General features: G+C 37.6%; 1 protein-coding gene across 7 annotated transcripts in view; it reads right to left on the bottom strand.

The window, feature by feature from the left end:
- Marchf8 (membrane associated ring-CH-type finger 8) overlaps nucleotides 1-23,838 on the bottom strand; it is a 124,900-nt gene that overhangs the window by 45,960 nt on the left and 55,102 nt on the right. For 5 of the 7 annotated variants that reach the window (XM_074079449.1, XM_020185480.2, XM_074079453.1 and 2 more), the window contains exon 2: nucleotides 21,873-22,052. In XM_074079449.1, coding sequence (XP_073935550.1) covers nucleotides 21,873-22,004 — 132 coding nt within the window. In that variant the 5' untranslated portion in view covers nucleotides 22,005-22,052. Of the gene's footprint in view, nucleotides 1-9,771; nucleotides 21,825-21,872; nucleotides 22,053-23,838 lie in introns of those variants that run through there. The other 2 variants (XM_074079452.1, XM_074079451.1) reach the window with 2 other exon arrangements.

Below are 23,838 nucleotides of genomic sequence, written 5' to 3'. Positions count from 1 at the left end.
AACACATTTTATAAAGCCAGTATTAGACTTATCCCAAAACCAGGCAAAGACACCTCCAAAAAGGAAAACTATAGGCCAATCTCCTTAATGAACACTAATGCAAAAATCCTCAACAAATTAATGGCAAACCGAATTCAACAACAAATCAAAAAGATTATTCACCATGACCAAGTAGGCTTCATCCCAGGAATGCAGGGTGGTTCAACATACGAGTATCAATAAACGTAACAAACCACATTAACAGAAGCAAGGACAAAAACCACTTGATCATCTCAATAGATGCAGAAAAAGCCTTTGATAAGATCCAACACCATTTCATGATAAAAGCTCTAAGAAAACTAGGAATAGAAGGAAAGTACCTCAACATTATAAAAGCTATATATGACAAACCTATAGCCAGCATTATACTTAACGGAGAAAAACTGAAACCATTCCCTCTAAAATCAGGAACTAGACAAGGATGCCCACTATCTCCACTCCTATTCAATATAGTACTGGAATTCCTAGAAAGAGCAATTAGGCAAGAAGAAGGAATAAAAGGAATACAAATAGGTAAAGAAAATGTCAAAATATCCCTATTTGCAGATGACATGATCCTATACCTTAAAGACCCAAAAAACTCTACTCAAAAGCTTCTAGACACCATCAATAGCTACAGCAAGGTAGCAGTATATAAAATCAACATAGAGAAATCATTAGCATTTCTATACACTAATAATGAACAAACTGAGAAAGAATATATGAAAACAATTCCATTTACAATAGACTCAAAAAAAATCAAATACCTAGGTGTAAACTAAGAAAAGATGTAAACGAACTCTACAAGGAAAACTATAAACTTCTGAAGAAAGAGACTGAGGAAGACTATAGAAAGTGGAGAGATCTCCCATGCTCATGGATTGGTAGAATCAACATAGTAAAAATGTCTATACTCCCAAAAGTAATCTACATGTTTAACGCAATTCCCATCAAAATTCCAATGACATTCATTAAACAGATTGAAAAATCTACCGTGAAATTTATATGGAAACACAAGCGGCCACGAATAGCCAAGGCAATACTCAGTCAAAAGAACAATGCTAGAGGTATCACGACACACGACTTCAAACTATATTACAAAGCAATAACAATAAAAACAGAACAGACATGAAGACCAGTGGAACAGAACAGAGGACCCAGATATGAAGCCACACAACTATAACCAACTTGTCTTTGACAAAAGCGCTAAAAATATACGATGGAGAAAAAGCAGCCTCTTCAACAAAAACTGCTGGGAAAACTAGTTAGCAGTCTGCAAAAAACTGAAACTAGATCCATGTATATCACCCTATACCAATATTAACTCAAAATGGATCAAAGATCTTAATATCAGACCACAAACTCTAAAGTTGATACAGGAAAGAGTAGGAAATACTCTGGAATTAGTAGGTATAGATAAGAACTTTCTCAATGAAACCCCAGCAGCACAGCAACTAAGAGATAGCATGGATAAATGGGACTTCATAAAACTAAAAAGCTTCTGCTCATCGAAAGAAATGGTCTCTAAACTGAAGAGAACACCCACAGAGTGGGACAAAATATTTGCCAGCTACACATCAAAGGACTGATAACCAGAATACATAGGGAACTTAAAAAACTAAATTCTCCCAAAATTAATGAACCAATAAAGAAATGGGCAAGTGAACTAAACAGAACTTTCTCAAAAGAAGAAATTCAAATGGCCAAAAAATACATGAAAAAATGCTCACCATCTCTAGCAATAAAGGAAATGCAAATTAAAACCACACTAACATTCCACCTCACCCCCGTTAGAATAGCCATGATTAGCAACACTACCAACAACAGGTGTTGGCGAGGATGCAGGGAAAAAGGAACCCTCTTACACTGCTGCTGGGAATGTAAACTAGCACAACCACTCTGGAAAAAAATTTGGAGGCTACTTAAAAATCTAAACATTGATCTACCATATGATACAGCCATACCACTCTTGGGGATATACCCAAAAGACTGTGACACAGGTTACTCCAGAGGCACCTGCACACCCATGTTTATTGCGGCACTATTCACAATAGCCAAGTTATGGAAACAGCCAAGATGCCCCACCACTGACAAATGGATCAAGAAAATGTGGTATCTATACACAATGGAATTTTATGCAGCCATGAAGAAGAACGAAATGTTATCATTCACTGGTAAATGGATGCAACTGGAGAACATCATTCTGAGTGAAGTTAGCCTGGCCCAAAAGACCAAAAATCGTATGTTCTCCCTCATATGTGGACATTAGATCAAGGGCAAACACAACAAGGGGATTGAACTTTGATCACAAGACAAAACTGAGTGCACACAAGGGAGATATGAGGATAGGTAAGACACCTAAAAAATTAGTTAGCATTTGTTGCCCTCAACACAGAGAAACTAAAGCAAATACCTTAAAAGCAACTGAGGCCAATAGGAGAAGGGGACCAGGAACTACAGAAAAGGTTAGATCAAGAAGAATTAACCTAGAAGGTAACACACATGGCACAGGAAATCAATGTGAGTCAACTCTCTGTATAGCTATCCTTATCTCAACTAGCAAAACCCCTTGTTCCTTCCTATTATTACTTATATTCTCTCTTCAACAAAATTAGAGATAAGGGCAAAACAGTTTCTGCTTGGTATTGAGGGGGTGGGGGGGAGAGGGAGGGGATGGAGTGGGTGGTAAGGGAGGGGGTGGGGGCAGGGGGGAGAAATGACCCAAGCATTGTATGCACATATGAATTAAAAAAAAGAATTAAACACTGTACAATCATGTCATCTTCTGTTTACTTTCAAATGTTTACAGACCATTTTGACAGCAAACTTCGTATTTTTTTTTTAGGCATCCATGATCTAGTTCCTGTGTTAAGTATTTAAATCTCCTGACAACTTTTCATTTTTCTTTTCATAAATTCAAATCCCTTAAGTAAAATAAAAATGTTAGGATATCTTTTCAACCTAAAACTGTCCTTGAGATTTCCTAGAAGGCCCCTATGGAGAAAATTTTATTATTTCATCTTTTAAAAAGAAAAGGTACTGAAAATTGGGTTTGTTACTATTTGACAATGCCCTCACTATAATGGCATGTTTCTGTTTTGCACTGCATAGCTGTTATCAGTCATAATCTGTTACTTTTAAAATGTCAACTTGGTCACGAGGTGATTTTTAAAGTCTGAATCCAGTTTTTTCTAGGACGATGGTTTTCAACGGAAAGATTCACATTGCTTCCTGTGGTGTTTCAGTAACATATAGAAGTTCAGAACCTACTCCAGACTTAATAAACTTGATATTCCTAATCTGTTTCTGGTATATTCATGGTACATTATATCTAGGATTATTACGTTAGGTCCAGAGTTTCCTCTGTGAAGTTTATGCTCATCTGTTTTTATAAATTATGCTGATTTATTTTGAAATATAGAGTGCATAGTAATTATGGTCTACATTTTTTGTATTGACTTTGTTTTGTATGTCACAGAAACATGCAGACTTCCCTGACAGCTTTATCTATTTATTTATTTAATTCTTTTGGGTGGGGGTAACTGGGGTTTAAAGTAAGGGTCTTATACTTGTCTACTTGAGCCTTATCCTGAGCTCTTTTTGCTTTAGTTTATTTTTCAGGGAGGGGCTCTCATTTTTTTTGTTCAGGGGCAGCCATGAGCAGCAATCCTACCTCTGCCTCCCAAGATGCTGATTGCAGGTGTGGGCACTAGCATGCCCAGCTTGTTTGTGACACAGGGTCTCACTAACTTTCTGTCCAGGCTTGCTTCTAACTGTGATCCTTTCATCTCTACCTCCCTCATAGCTGGGATTACACTTGTGCTCAATCATACCCAGCTCTAGGTTTGTTTTTTGTTTTGTTTCATGTTTTTGGTACTGAGGTTTGAATTCAGGACCTTGCACTTGCTAGACAAAAGTGTTCTGTCACTTGAACCACACACCTACAGCCTTTTTGTTTCTTTAGTTATTTTTCAGGTAAGTTCTTCCCATTTTTTGCCCCAGCCTGGCTGGACTGGAACCCTCCTACCTAAGGCCTCCTGCACAGCTGGGACCAGAAATGCATACCACCATGCGTGGCTTACTGGTTGAGATGGGGTCTCACTAACTTTTTACCCAGGCTACTGAAACAGCAATCCTCCCAATCTCCACCTCTAACATAGCTGGGATTACAGGGTGAGCCACCATGCTTGGCCCAGTTTTATTTTTACTAAAATAAACTCATCAGTTTTTTCATTTTCAATAATTATAAGGAATACATTAACTGTTGCCCTTTTATGTTTTTTGTCATCTACACATATTTTCTGTTTGTTTGTTTCAGCCTGGTGCTTCCCTCAAAGCCCTTGTTATTGGCTCTAAGCCAGAAAACTGTGTCAGAGCCCCATGGGAAAAGTACTATGTCAAGTACTTTTGAGTACAGGCTTTGGAAAACTCTGCTTAACCAACTTTGAGAATACCAGAGCACTAAGTAGGTTTCCAGGACTCTAATCAAGAAGATTAATTCATTCCCAGTGGCATAAGAATTAATCTGAAAGAACTGATTAGAAATCACTTTAGCATCTGTTTACTGTTGATGTTGTTCCGATGTTCTTATTTTCTAGACATATATGGAAGACATTTGTTTAAATGTCTTAAAGTTATCCAGTAACTCATAACAATTTAGTAGACTCTGCTTTTGTAAAGTGAAATAAAACACTTGTAAATGATCTTATTCTCCCTGTTTGAACCTCCAGAATTCAGAAACTTATTGAGCATTCTTATTTTCATGACAATAGTTATTTGCAAAAGTTCAATAGGCTCAATATGTCCTTACTAGGACATAATTGGAAATACTGGTTTTACAACAAAACTCACACTTGAAAACGATACTCATTCAATCAGACATGGCTGGATACTTTAAAGAAACTAAGGTTGACTTTACAGAGCCATGACTGCAAAGCATGGAAAATGGATTACAGGGTTCCCAGTGTTAAAGTTAATTAATAAAAGCCACTTCCTAGGAGCCCAGGAACATTAAGATATTTGGAGAACCTCAACAAATGAGGAATTCTTACAAGTAATACAGGTGAAATCTGGTAACAAATTGTCACTTTGGCTTCCTTGGGACCACAAATAATGTAAGAGGCTTTAAAAAAAAATTCAGCCTGAAATTCCAAAATAAAAGTTGCCACAAAGCAAACAAGAAGGCCCACAATCACTGTGCCTTTGTAAATAAGCAGGCAAATCTAATGAGATACTATTCTGTCCTCAGGAATAACTTTACTGGGGGGATAATGGAGAGAGAGAGAGGGGTAAATTTAAGTGAGAAACATTGTAAGCCATATGCAAATGACACAATGTACAGCTGTAATATGTTAATAATTTAAAAAGCAAAAAAATAAAATTAATCAACTTTTCTGAGGAAAAAAAGAGTAACTTTTTTATGAGATTTTTGTAATTAGAAGAGCAGAACCTATAGGAAAAACAAAATGTTGTGTTTCAATGTAAAATTACTTGCAACTTTTTGCAAACTATAGGTACCTGAGAGAGAGAGAGATGATGTCCTAAGAGTGATTTCAGCAGACCTCCTCTATATGGAAAAACCAGTTTCACTTTCATTTGTAATTCGTCTCAGTATTCTTCTTCAGTTTTCACAGAAACTAGTGGTGTTTCAACTTTTTCATTTGGACTGGTAGGATATTTACCTAATTCTCTCATATCCTATTAATAAAAATTCTTTAATAAGTGATCATGAGAATCATGATTTTATCTGTCCCTGAAGTTAAAAAAAATTTTCTGGTTATGAGCTCATCTTTGTTTTTTCTTCTGGTAAATACATATAACATAAAACTTATCATTTCAACCATTTTAAAGTACACAACCCAGTGATTTTTAGTATACTAACAATGCTGTATAATCATAGTCACTACCTAGTTCCAGAACATTTCCATCATCCTAAAATGAAACCCAAAGGCCATTAGCAAGTCACTCCTCATTCCCCTCTCCCTCACCCCTGGCAATCACTAATGCATTCTATGAATGTGCTTATTCTGGACATTTTATATAAATGGAATCATACAACATGTGGTCTTTTCTGACTGGATTCTTTCATTTAGCATGTCTTCAGGGTTCATCAATTTGTGTCTGTATTTCATTCCTTTTTATAGCTGAGTATTCTACTGTATGGATTTATCACATTTTGCTTATCTATTCATCTACTGGTGGACATCTGGGTTGTTTCCACCTTTTAGCTATGAATAGTATACTATGAATGTTCGTGTATGTGTCTTTACTTTCAACTTCTGTTTATAGTCTTTTGAGGTATACACCTAGGAGTGGAATTATTAGGCCACATAGTAGGTAGTTTTGTTTAACTATTGAGGAACCAACAAATGGTTTTCCACAGCAGCCATACCATTTTACTATTATACTATTTTTAAATGAAAAAAAATCTAGCCTCTGAGAAATTCATGAATCCTGAGTCCCCCAGATCAGTGGTTGCCAGAGGAAGGAGAGTAAACAGTGGACTTGGTATTCAAACACATCTCTCAGAATTTAGACTCATACTTCCCCCTGCATAGCTCTAAGTGAACCCCACCTATAACCACTGATTCTGGGGAGAGTAGATATACTATCTCCTTAACTACTCGAGGAGTGGATGGGGAGAAGATGGAATGGAAGGGAGTCTCTCAAATTTTAAAATAAATTCTACCATGGGGAGACTGGAAACTAGAATTATTCAGCTTACATGTGGCTTGGAGCTTTAGTTTCAAATTATTATTTTATTAAACCAAAAAAGAATAAACAAAAATGCATTAGAAACCTTACTTTTAAAGTACTGCTGCGTTCAGTGCAGTAGGCAGAGTTGTATGCTCCCAAATTCACGCTGAAGCCCTATCTCCCATGTGATTGTACTTACAGATACAGTTTTAGGAGTAATTAAGGCTAAATGAGGTCATAATAGAGAGGACGCTAATCCAATAAGACTGTCTCTTAAAAGAAGAGATATGGAGACAGAAAAGGCCATGGGTAGACAGAGAGAAAAAACAGCCACCTACTAGTCAGGAAAAGTCTCCTTACCAAAGCAGCCATTTCCAGCAACCAGAACTTTGAGAAAATAAATTTCTGTGCTAAAGCCTTGCAAGTCTGTGGTACTGTGTTATAGCAAATACAATTAGTCATGGCTAATACAGTTAGCAAAAAGGATTTAGGAAAGTTATGATAGAGTTATAATCTATATTTGGAAAAATAAGAAAAGCCAAGCAGTTTTAAGAAACCCAAAATGGTATAAAACATCACTCTATAATAAGTTCAAACTTGAAATAAAATTTAGGACACATTCAGTGATTACAGTTTTAAATACAGATTTAATTTCAGGAAAAACAATTACATTATAAGAGGAGAACCCTACAGTTTATAAAACTATTACAACAAATGGACTGGGGTTAATTTATTTAAATTAAAACAAAAATGCATCAGTAATCATCTTAAGTAAAGCAATATAATCTAAATTTATAGTAATGTGGCAGTCTGATTCAGCTTTTCCTTTTTTTTAGTTTTAATTAGGCAATACTGAAATAACAAACCACTAGAAAATATCTGAGATGCTCAAGCACAAGCCCTTATAACAGCAACACTGTACTGGGGCTATTCATCTCATCTCTGGATTTTAGTTTTCTCCTTTACAAAGTGAGCTTTATACAGGGAGGGGGAAGGGAATCAACACGAGGCAACACCTTGAACTCACATGAGCCCTCAAAAGTGGTGTGTGTGACAGCAAATGGTATGCTGCTAACTGCCCCGAGTACCACACCTACAGCTTAAACATGCCTCAGCTTAAAGGTCCTGAAATTTCAAGTAAGTAACTGTACAAATGCTCTTTAAAAGGTAACATACAGCATGGTCTGATTAGCAATGTATGAAAGAATACACAATATTTTTCAAATGCATTTTCCATTAAGTTTTCAAATTTTATTTTGAATATTAAATAAGGTTTTGCTGAAAACAAATTAAAGGTCTTTGTGTTCATTGTTGATGCTTTAAAATATTAATTACATAAGTAGTAAAGTAATAAATTTCTGTCATTTAAAAATTATGTATTCTGGAAGGAACTATGATACATTGTAAGAATTTTTGTGTCACAATGTACCTTCAGGAAAACAATAATAAAAATAAAACAAAAAATAAATTGCAAATAGTAAAAAAATTATCTAATCTTTTGTATATCTAATAACACACAAAACCTTAAAGGTGAAATAATCTACATCGACACAAATTAGAATTCATTTGCTAAAAATGCTATTGTAGAAATTATAATACTTCCTATAGTGCTATATCAACAAGCAGCTTTGTCTAAAGGCTATTAAAGGTCTTCAACACAGAATGTGCTCATTCAGAAACATACTTAGTGACCATCTATTATGAGCCAGGTGCTTCTTAAGGACCTTAAGAATGGAGAGTGAACAAAGCCATAAATAAAAAAGAAACTAGGGTAGGAGGAGACTGCTGATCTTTCTTGGCTAAATTAGAACTCCGAATGTGTGTGCTCAAGGGATATTTGTTAAGTTTCAAAACTGTAAATATTTGCTGATGAAAAAGTGTATCAAGAGCCAGGCAGTATGGTGCACACTCATAATCCCAGCACCACCAAGGGAAGAGGACCACAGTTCCACAGTTCCAGCCAAGTATGGGCAAAAGTTACCAAGACCATATCTCAAAAACAAAGTAAAAACAAAAGGACTAAAGGTCCTTTAGGCTCAGCCCTAGGTTCAATCTCCAGTTCTCCAGTACCATCCAAAAAAAAAGTATATCCAATTTGGCACAGCTCACTTGATGCTTTGGGTGGGGTCGGGGTGTGTGTGCGTGTGTGTGTCATTACTAATTTTGTGTCCCCAAAGCTTAAGAGCTAACAGAGAGCATCTATACAAAACATCAGACAAAACACATCAGACAAATCAAATGGCAATGTTGGATGTGTGTGTGTTTGTGTGTGTGTGTGTGTGTGTATCTTTACTAATTTTGTGTCCCCAAAGCTTAAGAGCATTTCATGTTCTCCACAAAGTTAACAGAGACAGCATCCATACAAAACATCAGACAAAACACATCAGACAAATCAAATGGCAATGTTGGAACAGCCCTGCCAAATGAAATTACAAGTCTGGTTTTTATACACATGCATGCACGCGCACACGTGCACACACACACACACACACACACACACACACACAGAGTAAATAATACCAACAAACAGAACAAAGACTCTTTGTTTTGTCTCCTATGCATTTTCCCATCCTACGAGAAGCTAAAAGATCTTCCTAGAATGAATACTCCACAGAAAGAATTGAGATGGCTTCTGTAAACAAGGCTTCCTCTAGAAAACAGTAAAAGAGCCTGCAGCTCTACTCATTCAAATTAAGAACAAGTTATATTTCTCAGGATTTTCCAAAGCATAACTCCATGTTTCAAAATTAAACAGACAATATTAATTAATAAGATATTTTTACATCAAAAGCAAGATGCTATCATTAAAAACAACACTGCAACATTACATTTAAACATTTATTGGCTTAAGATTACTTTCCACAATTTCAAGAAACAGCTTTGTTGGAAACAATATACATCCTTGACAATGTAAGCCACTAAATTATTCTGGTTAGGTATCTCATACGGAGGCACCCTTGAGCAATTCTGAGGTCTACACATACATCCCTGAAGACCTAATGGCATCCCTAAAATCAGTCAGAAACCTGGGAACTGTTGACAGGGCACTTTTCCTACCTGAAGCCTCATTTTCCAACAGGAATATATCAGAGTGTCTTCAGTGCAGCTCTCCCCTGCAGCATGGTGCCGGTGCTTCACAGCACAGTAGCTGCTGCCCTACAGCAAGCAGCAGAAGCACATCGCCAGGCCGCTGGACTTGTGAAGGCTTGCTAAAGGCTTCAGTGTAACACTCCTGTGATCAAACTGGACTAACTACTTCCTCCAGCTGATTTCCAAGGAATGAGATAGTGTATGAATAATACATGACTAGTCCATTCCAGCAACTAATTTCCCTTCTGCTCTAAGGTCCTCATACTGAATACACAATGTAAAGATTCTAAGCCATACTGGCTGGCATGCAAGGAGTGGAAATTTAGTTTTTCAGTCAATGACAGGAAATGTTACTGGATCTGTTTGCTCTTCTTGCATGTTAACCTATCACCCATACTTGCTTGAGACACTTGAAAAAAAAATGAAGGAAAGGTAAATAATTAACCACAAATGTCTGAAAGAACAATTTTTTTTCTCCATAAACCTATGCTACATAGGAGTTCTAGCTTTAAGAAAAGCAGTGTAGTACCTGCCCTGTGATTAGCAAGTCAGTACTTGCATTTAGAGGAAAAAAAAAAAAAATCAGCTCCTAAAAACCAAAGAAAATCGCCACAAGCTCTGGGGAGCTCTTGAGTTATCAATGCCAGGAAACAAACTGCTTCAAAGGGGAATTTTCCTGGTCTAGGGCTATAAATAAACCTTTCCTCTCTTTGGTATTCTAGGAAGCAAATGAACATGCACTTCTCCAGTTTGTCAATGCTTACACATTTCCAAATGAAAGATGTCTGAGGCAGTCACTTCTCTGCAACTGAAAACACAATTCCAAGTGGAACTTGAACCAAAGCTCAGAAAGCTCATGCTCCTCCCATCTCAGCTCCGCCTCTAGAAGCGGAATCACTTGTAATGTTCTTCACCTGTTTCCTTTACTCCACAGTTTTACCAAACTGCTTTATTCTTTCTTTCTTTCTTTCTGCACCCACTAGAAACATCTCAAGCTTTTGCTCCCTCCATAAGTTAATTTTTTTTGGCTATGAGTAGTCTATTCCTAGCTGCTAGTAATTTATTTGTTGGTTTTTCTGTGCGCCCCTTGGCCCTGCATTTCTTTTTTCCCTTCATTCTATTTTATTATATCACTTCAGAACTTATGCTTTATAAAATTCAAGTTCTTTTTAAACTATTATTTCAAAGTACTTAGGAATTCTCCTTCCTTTTGAAGGGAAATAATTTATTCTAGAACAGATTTTGTATCCATCGTGTGCACAGACTGTGCCCTTGTCTGTCCACTCTGCCATGTGTGCAGAGGCCTCACCATGTCTTTTCATTGGTGCATGTTTCACAGGGCCATTCTAACCCTCATGTTTGTGTTACTGTGTGGTCTAAAGGAATCTTTCCTCTTCTAGCTACATAAACAGCCAGAATGAGCTGGTGCTGCATTCTTTACGCAGGTATCATGGAGAAAGGGGAAAAGGAGAGACTAATGGAGTGTGGTTAAGGGAAAAGGGAACCACTCAGATTGGGCAAGGGCTACAAACAGCCCCTGCTGTGTTGGGACTGAGTTCTTTAACTTTGAAGGACACTGAAAGGGCCTCAGAAGCAAAGTCTCTGACCTTGTCCTACCCTTCTTTTTCCTGTTCCCATTCCCCCCTCCCCCCCACCGCCAAGACAGGCCACAGAAACTAATTCCCTTTTCCTTAAGATGAGTCATACAAACTAAAATCAGACTCTCCCAAAGCCAATAGTAAAATCTAGAAATATTACTCTAACCCTCCACTGCCTTTCTGAGTGAGAGATGGCCATAAAAAATTCTCTCACCTACTTTGCCTAACAGTAAGACCTTCATTCCAGAAGGTGTCCTATCCCCTACGCCCTGGGAAAGGAATGCTACACAGACAATTCCAGAAGAATTTGAACAAACAGATCTTGCTGTTTCCCACTTCAGTCTATTAATTAGATCACACTTTTTTTTTGTTCAATCTCATTTCTGCACAGGTGTCCATTCGTCATTGAGCCTAAGCATAAAGAGAGTTTCCTCTGGGTCTTTGGGGCTTCATTCTGAAGGCTCCATGCCAGCTAAAACTTTAACTAAATAAATCTCTTTAGTATTTTCTCTTGTTAATCTGTCTGTCTGGTTGTTGGCCATGACCCTTATGATAGGGTAAGGAAAGGTTATCACCCTTCCCTTATAGGATTTAATGCCCATCACTCAGCCCAGGTCATTCTCTTCCTCCTTTGTAATTAGTCGTTCCTTTTCCTCCAAATGCTGACTACCTACTCCCTCAGCACCCTTTGAGTTATAGAAAGTTATAACATGTCACTGAGGCTCACACTGTGTTCTTCTTTATTTCCTATTCCCCAAAGAGACATGCTTCAATGATGTTCCCCTCTCACTTTCATTCTGTCAACTTCAGTTAGCTAGTAAAGGTAAGATGACCAGCTCTACTCCATTCTTCTCTACTTCCTTCCCAGCCCAGACACACCAAAATTGTACTCTCAAATATGTTTTCCTTGATTTGAGAGAGGCATTCAGGGGAGGGCTTCCAGTCCCCTAGAATTCCCAGTACTCCTGCCAGGACTGGGAACCACCCTCTGCCATCAGGAATTGTTCAGTGTTTTGCCCACTCTCATTTTCTCTGCAGCCTCTGCACAGTATGGGGTTAAGAATTACTCTGAAGCTGGGAGCAGTGGTTTAAGCCTGAAATCATGGCTACTCTGGATACAGAGATCAGGAGGACTGCAGTTCCAGATCAGACTGGACAAAAAGCTGGGCTTGGTGACACATGCCTGTCATCCCAGCAGAAGGCATAAACAGGGGGATCATAGTCCACGCAGGCCAGGAGATAAAAGCAAGACCCTATCTGGAAAAACAGAACAAACAAAAACTAAAGAAAAAGGGCTAGGAGCAATCTCAAGTGGTATTGCACCTACCTAGCAAGTGCAAGGCCCTAAGTTCAAACTCCAGTACTACCACGAAGAAAAAAAAATTATTCTGAGCCAGGCCCTCTAAATTCTTAGAAACTCTCATTTCTCTCACTGATCATCAGCTGTTTATTTTGCTGAACTTGCTTGCTGTTGATGTACTTCTGCCAGTTTTTACCTATTTGAGCTTAACACAAGTAAGTCTAATAAAGGATGGACATTTGAAAATTGGCTTTGCTTTCTAAACAGAAAGCACATTACTTAAGGAAAACAAAGCAACCAAAAACCCTAATATGGACTCATCAAAATAGTTCTAACTCTAAAGACTTATAGCATAAAAAATGCCAAAACAGTAGCACCATAACACAACTACAATGGCTACTGCTGGTTGCCTACACATCAACCCTTCCTGTCCTCCTCCTCCTCAACAGAATCCTGACTGTCTTCCCCAGCTGCTCTGTCTGGTAACCAAATAATTTTCATGTCTAGAGTTTTAGGTAATAATTACAACAGAATTGTTTTTACACGTATACTCACAACTCACTGTACACTGGAGAAATTGGAACTTTGGAGCTGCTCCAAAAAATATAATCCTTCAATCCCATCCCCAAATACATAGAAATCCTGGATAAAACATAACAAAATAATTTTTAATACACATCCAAGCACAAAAGCAAGAAATTCTCAGGCACCAAAAACAAAAAGAAAAAAAAATCAGAGCATTAAAGAAGCTAGAGCTAAATGGAAAGACTTTAATTATAGCTAACAAAGATAAAGGGGAAAAATATATTGCAAGGATAGAAAATTATAGGAAAAAAAAACAAAATTAAGAAATAAAAAAACAGGTAGAAAAAAACCAAAAAATCTCAATAGCGGGACTAAACCTGAGAGAAAACAAAGATGAAATCACTCAGAGCTGAGCACACAGAAAGGGATGATGAAGAGAATGGGAGGGAAGTAGTATTTCAGGAAACAATGGCTGAGAATTTTCTAGAAGTGAAGAAAGAAACATCTCAGATCAAAAACGTTTGGTTTTCCATACACTGGGATTTCCACCATCACAGCAGCACTGTACTGTACTGCCACAAGGGCTTTCTGCTGGACCAAGGGCTCCCCACCTACAGGATTCTTTCAAGTACCCAACACCCTGCTGTTATCTGTTTGGTACATGAATGAAAGAATTAACTGTTGTACATGTATATTCATGGGAAGAAATTTTTTAGAGGAAACAGAAAAATAAAGTCAGCAGAGCATGAAAAAGGCATTTCTCTTTGGATCTGTTTATTTTTATACAAAATAAGGGAGTCATATTGATAAGCCAGATATCAAAAGCACTGACAACTATTTAGGATATAGCACAGAGACATTAACAACTATTTAAGATCCTATAGTAGAATCCTATAGTATTATTTAACGAAATCTCTGCTTTAAAAAACAAATTTGGATGGTTTTCTAATTTTCAACAGAGGTGCTGAGAGAATTTTGAAAAATTATCTGCCACCTAGTTGTTAAATTCACAGAGAATAGCTACAAGACAGAAGTGACAACCAATAAACCATAAGTCTTACAGTGATACCTAGACAAATGTATTCTTTTTATTGTTTATTCATTTATTCATATGTGCATTCATTGTTTGGGCCATCTTTGCCCCTGTCCCCACTCCCTCGCTTCCAGGCAGAACCTGTTCTGCCCTCTTCTCCAATTTTGTTGAAGAGAAAACATAAGAGGTAACAAGAAAGAGCATTTTTGCTAGCTTGAGATAAAGATAGCTACACAGAGAGATTCCTAGCACTACTTCCATGCACATGTGTGTTACAACCCGAATTGGTTCATCTCTACCAGACCTCTTCACTACTTCTCGGTCACCTTCCCATAGTGCCCTTTACTAGACAAATGTATTCTTATGTCACCTTCATGCAATTCATACACAACACACTAAAACCAAAAGCAAATGCTTCACTTACCACATAATCTGAGAGTTACACTCTTCGTTATGTGAACTCCTAATCTAGAAAACTCACCAGACCTATATCCTTAGAGTTCAGTTACATTTTATGCATTCTTCCATCTCCATTCCCGCAATAAATAAAGAGCAAATCATTACCACCGTTTATTTACTACTGGCTGGAGACAAATAAGCTGCTAATATGTAATACAGCCACAACCAATACTGTTGGAGCTTGACAATAAATATTTAAAACGTAGGACCTCAAAGGAGTGTGTGCTCTGCAGATGCTCTCATTTACTTTTTAAAGCTTTATTTTATTTTTAATTGACAATAACTGTACACAGTTACAGAGTACAATGTCATATTGCAAATCAGGCTAATTAGTATATTCATTATCACAAGTATTTATTATTTTAGTATAGTAAGAATATTTATATTATAATTTGGATCTAGAATAGCCAAAAAGTCTCATGTATTAAAGGCTTATCAGCTGGTGACTCTATTGGGAGGTGGTAGAAACTATGGGAAATAGGGCCTAGTGACAAGAAGTAAAGTCACTGAAGATATGCCTTTGAGGAAATGAGACCCTGGTCCCTTCCTCTTGGCTTTTGCTTCTTGACTGCCATGTAGTTGGCATCTTTGTTCCACCATGCACTCCCTACCATAATGTTCTGCTTCTTCACAGGATCAAAGCAATAAAACCATGGCTGAAATCTCTGAAACTGTGAGCCAAAATAAGTCTTTCTTCATTTTCTCTCAGTTATTTTATCATAGCAAGAAAAAGTTTACTAACACAATTTAAAATCTTCTCATTAGTTATTTGATACACTAACTGTAGTCACCACCACATTGTGCAAATATTAAAACTAATTCCTCTTATCTAAGTGAACCAACACTTTCCCCCCACATACACCAGCCTCTGGTAACCACTATTCTACTCTCTACTTCTCAATTAGACTGTTTGAGATTTTATTTATACGTCAGCTTATGTGGTATGTGCTTTGTAACTATTTATCTTGTTCAATGTACTCATAATGTGCATCACAAATGACAGGATTTCCTCTTTTTTTGGTGGAATAGTATTTTACTGCGCTTATACACCAGATTTTTAAAACCCATTTATCTGCTGATGGACACTTAGGTTGTTTTAATATCATGGCTACTGTGAACAATGCTGCAATGAATATGAGTGCAAATATTCCTTTGCCCTAATGATTTCACTTCCCTTTGGGATATTACTAGAAGTGGGATTGCTGGATCATATGGTAATTTTAAAGAAGCACCCACAGTATTTTCCAAAAGGATTGTATCAAGTAGTTAAGTGTTTCCTTTTTACCATATCCTCACCAAGATTTATCCTGCATCTTAGACAATCTAACAGACATGAGGGGATAGATATTTCATTATGGTTTTCATTTGCATTCTCTGATGGTTAGAGCTGTTGACCATTTTTCATATATCTGTTGGCCATTTGTATGTCTTCTTTTGAGAAATGTCAAAAGACATTTCTTTTGAGAAATGAGTTGCTTGCTCATTTTCAAATAAGATTTCTTGTTACTGAGTGTATTTCTTATATATGTTAGATTTCAGCTTCTTCTTTGATATATGATTTACAAATATTTTTCTCCCAATCTTTGGATTGTCTTCTTACTATATTGCTTCATCTGCTATGCAGAAGCCTTTTAAAACTCAATACCATGCCATTTGTCTATGTATATGTACTTTTATTATCTGTGCTTCTGGGGTCACATCCAAGAAATATTTGCTATTATTACCTGTGCTTTTGGGATCACATCCAAGAAATCAATGTCAAGACCAGTATCATGAAGCTTTTCCACTATGCTTATTTCTAGTAATTTTACAGCTTCAGGCCTGATATTTAAGTGTTTATTGTGTTTTGAGTTGATTCTCATACAAAGGGTGACATAAAGGTAAAAAGTTACAAAGTCGCACATAATTTTATCTGTACTTAAGCTTCAAAACCTATCTATGCAAAAGAAAACAAAGCAGTTCAAATCTACCAACTTGACTTTAACAAAAAAATCAGAACTTATCTCCTCACTCTTAAGAAAACAAGCCTACCAGGCAGAAAACAGTACTTAGTAAAGGAGGAGTCACCTGACTCATAATGGCAAGTGTGATACAACTTCCTATGAGCAAGCCAGAAGATCCCAGGGCATTACAGTGATAGCTGTGACCACCAGAACCAAACAGGAAAAACATTCTCAGAAGCAAGTATGAAAGAATCACTGCAAGTACCAAGGGAAGCTACACAGATGACAAAAACCATCCTGCTTGGCAGATGTGAGAACACTGCTATGGTCTGAAAATGCTCTGTCCCCACAAAAACTCAGGTTGAGGTGTGGTCCTCAAATAATGGTGTTGAGAGGAGGTGGGGACTTTAAGAGGTGTATGGGAGATAAGAGATCTTCCATCATAAAATGTTTAATGTGGTTTCCATGAGAATGGGTTAGCTATCATGAGAAGGGTTGTTATTACAAAGTGCCCATCCCCTTTGTCCCCTCCTCTCTTTACCCTTCTGCTTTTCCACCATGCATACAGCAGCATGAAGTTCTCACTAGAAGCTGTCCAGCCTCCAGAACTGTGAGCTAAATTGGCCTCTTTTCTTTACAAATTACTCAAGTCTCTGATATTCTGCTACAGCAACAGAAAAAGGACAAATACATCTCTTGAGACTCTTGCAGGTAAGGCAGATGAATGACTAAAGGAACTGTGCAAATGATCACACAGGTAGAACTGCCTAACCAGACAGTAATGTGAAACAGACAGATTTTAAAGATGCATATTCATCTCTTCATTTAAACATGCTTCTATAAAGAAGCTAGGAAAGGTCTAAAAGAGGTTAACCAGACTATAGAGACTTAACGAGATTTTTATTCTAGGAGTAAAAGGTAAACTATAAATAAAAAAGCTACAGACAGCTTTTATAAGGAATCTCAAATCCCTGATAGCCAAAAATACAAAAGAACTCCCTTTGAAAATAGTAGGTTGGCTTGGCATGGTGGTATAGGCCTGTAATCCCTGTACTTGGAAGACTGAGGCAGGATCACAAATCTGAGGCTACCTAGCAAGAACATATCTCAAAAAAAGAAATTAGTGGGTATAGGATATGCCCTCATGGGCTCCCCCAAACAAGCTGGCCTTGAAGATACAGAGGAGGCTCAAGCACCAAACTGGGAAATGGGCTGGATGGCTCTGCAGATTCTGGAGCATTAAAGTTCAGGCTTTCTCTAGGTTCCTTATATTAGATTCTTATTATTTAAAAGAAAATGACTTCTCTGGTAGAGAAAAGGAATAATGACTAAGAGGTACAGTATGACAAATATGCTTTAAAATAACTGTTATCACTTGAACACCTATGAGGCCATCTTTCTAGATGGCCAGGTATGGAAGAGTATAATATTAGCTGCCCCCATTGACATATCTTTTCAGAGAAAATATAAATGTGTTAGATGACCATCATCCTGATGCTTCATGGTAAAATTCCCATTAGCCTCAGAAACAAGAGTGCCAGAAATAGCCCTACTTCTAAATATATTCAAGAAAAATGCCATTTTCACTTTCTGTGCAGCTTACTATTTAAATATAAGCTACCACTGAATTACCTTTCTGTTTATCCCTTTTCAGGAATTCTATGATGTGGACTGGCTCTTTCAAAATCTCACTATAAAGGGGAAGAGGGCAGAAAGTTTAAACTGTATTTTATGGACATGATTAAGTCTTACTAATCCAATGCCCTCTTACTCAAAGGCATGATTTGGAAATAAGACATGGGGGAGAAAGACAGAAGGCAGAGCATGCACTCAGTTTGTCCAGATCATGGCAAAGTACTGTGATTCCAGACAACAGCTCTTCCTAAGTCAGCAGTGCTGGGAGCAGTACGGGCAGTTTTTTCAGTCATGGTAAAGGCCATGAGATGTTTTCACTGGAAGCGGTAATAGCAGCTTTCTGATTTGTCAGCTCCTGATCTCAGCAGAACAGTCCTGCAATACTGGGATTTAGCTGTCCCTGGAAGCCTGGAGAACGTCAACTCCTCTGTAAGCTTCTGCTTCTCATTATGAAAGCCTCCTCCTCACACTAACTAGAATGAAGCTGTTGCTAACCATGGATCTTACAAACCAACCTGTTAATAAGAAAAATGATGTGAACATTTTCCTAAGATGGAAAGCAACTTACAAAGACTGTCAAACGAAATGTGTACCGCCAAACACTGACTTTGTGTTCAAAATAAAACTTCCTTTTAGGCCTTTTAAAAATACACATTAAACCAGGGTGTGTAGTATACATCTATAGTCTCAGCACTCAAGAAGTGGAGGCAGGAGGATCTCGAGTTTGAAGCCAGCCTGAGCTACAAAGCATGACCCTCTCTCAAAAATCAAAAAAAGGAGTTTAGCTCAAGTGGAGAGTGCTTTTTTAGCATATGCAAGGCACTGGGTTCAATCCACAGTACTGCAAAAGGAAAAAAATAACCTCCAAAAAAAGCTGAGCATGGTAGTGGTACACACTTGTGATCCCAGATACTCAGAAGGCAGAGGTAAATACACCATGAGGTCAAGGCTAGGCCAGGCAAAAGTAAGCTAGAGATCCAATCAGATAAACAGACTAAAAGCAAAAGTGCTGGGAGCATGACTCAAGTGGTAGACCACTTGCCTAGGAAGTACAAGGCCCTGAGTTTAATCCCTAGTACTCCACAAACAATACAAAAGAAACATTAATAATCTTATACTTAAGTGTACAGAAGGGTGTTTTAAGACTGGCCTATAGTAAGTTCTTAGTAACGCTAAACTCTGAAATATTGGCCTTGAAAGTTTGAATTAAAAAATATATTTGGTATCACAATGAACCCATTAAAAATGTTGTTCCAAAAAATATAAAGAATACATTTTTCTTAAGGTGATACAAGTAAAACTACCAAATCAGGTTGCAAATGCAGGCTAGGGTCTGAAAAACAATGGATCAGTATCTATAAAAGCCTAAAAAAATACTTTTCTTTAAGAATCATTTATCCAATTCACAAGTAAGAGTATCAGAAATTATTTATGAATTACAAAACATTCTTCTTATCACCACAGTGGTTCCCATACCACTGAAATCAAATTCATCAACTACACTGACTACTGCGTAATATCCTTAACTCTGTGGAGAAAAATAGTAGGCACAGGCATGTGCAATGGGAGATAAAGAGAGAATCTATGCATAAATTCATCTTAGGGATAACATGAGATAAATTTCACCTTTGTAGTTCTGAGAACTGTGGATGTTGGGATGGAGGAAAAGGGCTCTGCAGAGCTTCTCTTTCCCTCATCTCTTCCTCTCCCAATCACAGGAGAACCAAAAATTGTACCAAACAATTTTTGTGTTGAACTTGTGCCAGCATAAAAGAAAACAGATTCCACTGGATACAAATTTACCTTCCAATGAATCCTAATACCACATTTGAGGCCCTAGAAACTTAGAACCATTTTCAGCACTGTGCCACCTGCTATAAAAGCTCTTAGGGGTTCTGCAAGCTCCTGTCTTAGCTGATGTTCCACTGCCTGCCATAGTACCTTGGTGTATGATTCACAGAACTGTCAAGCTACCACTAGGTGTCCAAATTACTCCTGACAAGAAGGTGGGACAGGATAGATTTCTCGTTCAATCAAAATCCATATCCTATAAATAGAACAATCAATATAATTTATTCAAACTGTTAAAATCCTACCAAATAGAGCAATTAAATAAGTATTTATTGAATATCCACCTACAATGAAATCTGCAGTAGAGCATATATAAAACGAATTGCCCTTTCCTGATCTAAAATGTCAGACATTTTCCTTTCTCTATTTCAAATAAATGTGTATAGCTTCCTCATATACATACTGTTATGGCCTAAATGTCTATGCCTCTCCCACCAAATTCCTATGTTGGAACCCTAGTGCCAATGTGATACTATTTGGAGACAGGGCATCTGGGAGTAATTAGTCCTGAGAGTGAAGCCCTTATGGTGGGATTAATGCTTATATATGCAAAGACATGAAAAAGCCTGCTTCCTGTTCACAAGTCAGGAAATGGGAACACAGATCTCAGACTTCCAGCTTCTAGAACAGTGGGATTAATGTTATTTAAACCACCAAGGATGTGGCATTTTGTTCAGAACTCAGAACACACCAAGACACACACCAAGAAATTCCATCCATCTGTTATCCAAATTCAACACTACAATGAATAAGGAAATAGCAGTCTCAACTTGGTATAGGCAAGTACCCAGAGTAAGGTTCTATAAATTATATTTAAAAATGCATTCTGGCTAAGAAAGGTTACAAAAAACTATTAATTTAAGTAAATTTTCATTGGCAGAATATGGAAAAAACACTTTGGAGTATTCTCCTATCTCCAGAAAGTTGAGGAAAAATGAAACTAGTAAAAACAATACTCCACACTTTAACCATCTATCCTGTCACTACCCTCAGTTGGCATTTCAACCAATGGAAAGATAAATCCAGACTCCTGCTAACTTTTCCAACCTCCTATTTTGCCACTACTCAAATCAAGCTTTGGGTTTGAGTTTTTCTACTTTAATCTCTGCAAATTTACCTTGCCCTAACCTCTGGGCAGTCAGCATGTGACTGCCCAATCAATGTCTTCCTCAATCAAGGTCACTCTACCTTCTCTCTTTCTCCTAACTCTAGGTCACTGCTGAAGCTCTCCACACAGACCGGTTTTCTCCAGAAAGCCTTTCCCTGAAAGGCTGAGGTGAGTCCTGAATTCCCCCCATCACTGACATTATTAGGTTTACACATATTTAACTGTCAAGCCAGATCGTGAGCATTATAAGGGTAGAGACAGGTTCTGTGGTGTTAACTCTGATTATAACTAAGTAAAACCAGTTATAACCAAGTAAAAAAACTCCTAAATTTTTGCTCAAATAAATGTATAGCTTGCATCATGTTGAGAATCCAAATAACTTCATCTTAGTAATTTATAAGAAATAATCAGGAAGACTTAACTAATGAAGTAAGTCATTTATAAGGACCACTTATAAGCAGACTAAGTTTATACCAAAATCTGAAAACCTAGAAACCTACCAAAGACAATGTCTTCTGACAACTATTTGTATGCTTATTAGTATTTAGTGCTCAAGTATTATTCAAGATCATATTTAATGAAAACAATGAAACTAAAAATGGTATTCTCCCATTACCTGTTCTTCCCTCTCCTTTTCTTTGGTCTTGCTTCCATGGATTCTAGTGGAAGTGGGATCCTGGAGAGGAATGGGAGAGATCTGGTGCAGTGACATACTCATCCCAGCCTCTGATCTGATCTTCCTCTTCATGAAAGGGAATCTCCACTGGAAGAGGCATTTTGGGCCATGGACTTCAAGCTGAGAGAAGGAAGAGAAACATAACTGACTAAAATACTCTAAGAGGAACATTAACATTTTATATCTACATTGATATTTACATTCAAATAAGTTACAATGACAAATTCTTGATCTTCAAAAATGATAGAAGGTAACTGGGGAAACACTGAAACATTTCTCTCTTGTGACAGAATGAGACCACCTGACAGTGGTATTATCAGGTATGTGAAAAAGCAGAGATCAATCTTCTACACTCTACTTGAGTTTAAAACACAGTAGTATCTCCATTTACAATAAAATTTTGGAGTTAATTTTTTTTCATAATCAAACATTCTTTTTTGTGGGGGAGAGGGGTTGCTGGGAATCAAACCTAGGTGGATCTTTCTTTAAAACTGTAGCCCTCAGCAGGAAGAAATGCAAGTTCAGAAGTCAGCCTAGGCTAAACAGGGAGACTTTGTATCAAAACAAAACAAACAAAAACCCCTGCTGCCCTCAGGGCTAGGAGTGTAGCTCAGTGTATAGTGCTTACCTAGCATGTGAAAAGCCTTGGGTTAGATCCCCAGCACCAAGTAGGGAGGACTGCTGCCTGTAACTCATATAATGACAAGATCAGAGATTAAGAAGTCTAAATTTCAAGATGTCTTTGATTCATGCAAAACCTTCCCAAAGTCTACACTCTCCAGACCACTTGTTGACCAACATTTCTTGGAAAGGGAATGGTAGACCAATCTGCTCTAGCTACTCCACTCTGCCATGGAGCATGAGTCAGTCATAGACAGTGTGCAGGTGAGAAAGAGCAGGTATGTGCTATGGTTTGGATATGGTTTGCCCCCGAACGTCAAACTTCTGGAAGCTTGGTCCCCAGTGTAATGGTACTTAGGTGGTGGGGTCTTTAAAATATGGTGGTTAACTCTTGGGGATATACCCAAAAGAATGTGACACAGGTTACTCCAGAGGCACCTGCACACCCATGTTTATTGCAGCACTATTCACAATAACCAAGTTATGGAAACAGCCAAGATGCCCCACTACTGGCGAACGGATTAAGAAAAAGTGGTATTTATACACAATGGAATTTTATGCAGCCATGAAGAAGAATGAAATCTTATCATTCGCAAGTAAATGGATGGAACTGGAGAATATCATTCTGAGCAAGGTTAGCCTGGCCCAAAAGACCAAAAATCATATGTTCTCCCTCATATGCGGACATTAGATCAAGGGTAAACACAACAAGGGGACTGGACTTTGATCACATGATAAAGCAAGAGCACACAAGAGAGGTATGAGGACAAGTAAGACATCCAAAAAACTAGATAGCAATTGTTGCCCTCAATGCAGAGAAACTAATGCAGAAACTTTAAAGCAACAGAGACCAATAGGAGAAGGGGACCAGGAACTAGAGAAAAGGTTAGTTCGAGAAGAATTAATTTAGGATGTAACACATATGTACAGGAAAGCAATGCGAGTAAACTCCCTGTATAGCTATCCTTATCTCAACTAGCAAAAACCCTTGGTCCTTCCTATTATTGCTTACACTCTCTCCTCAACAAAATTAGAGATAAGGGCAAAACAGTTTCTCCCTGGTAGTGAGGGGGTAAGAGAAAGGGATGGGGAGGAAAGGGGGGAGAAATGACCCAAACGTATGCACATATAAATAAAAGAAATAAAAAATAAATAAATAAAATATGGTGGTTAGGTCTTTAATCAGGATTAATGCTTTTCTTGCAGGAACAAGTCAGATCTCAGTTAGCTAGCACAAGACCATTCCGCTGTAAATAAGCTTGGCTTCCACTGCTTACTGTCGTGC

The sequence above is a fragment of the Castor canadensis genome, chromosome 7 (genome assembly GCF_047511655.1).
Source record: "Castor canadensis chromosome 7, mCasCan1.hap1v2, whole genome shotgun sequence".
Lineage (NCBI taxonomy): Eukaryota > Metazoa > Chordata > Mammalia > Rodentia > Castoridae > Castor > Castor canadensis.
This window is presented reverse-complemented; position numbering and strand designations above follow the sequence as displayed.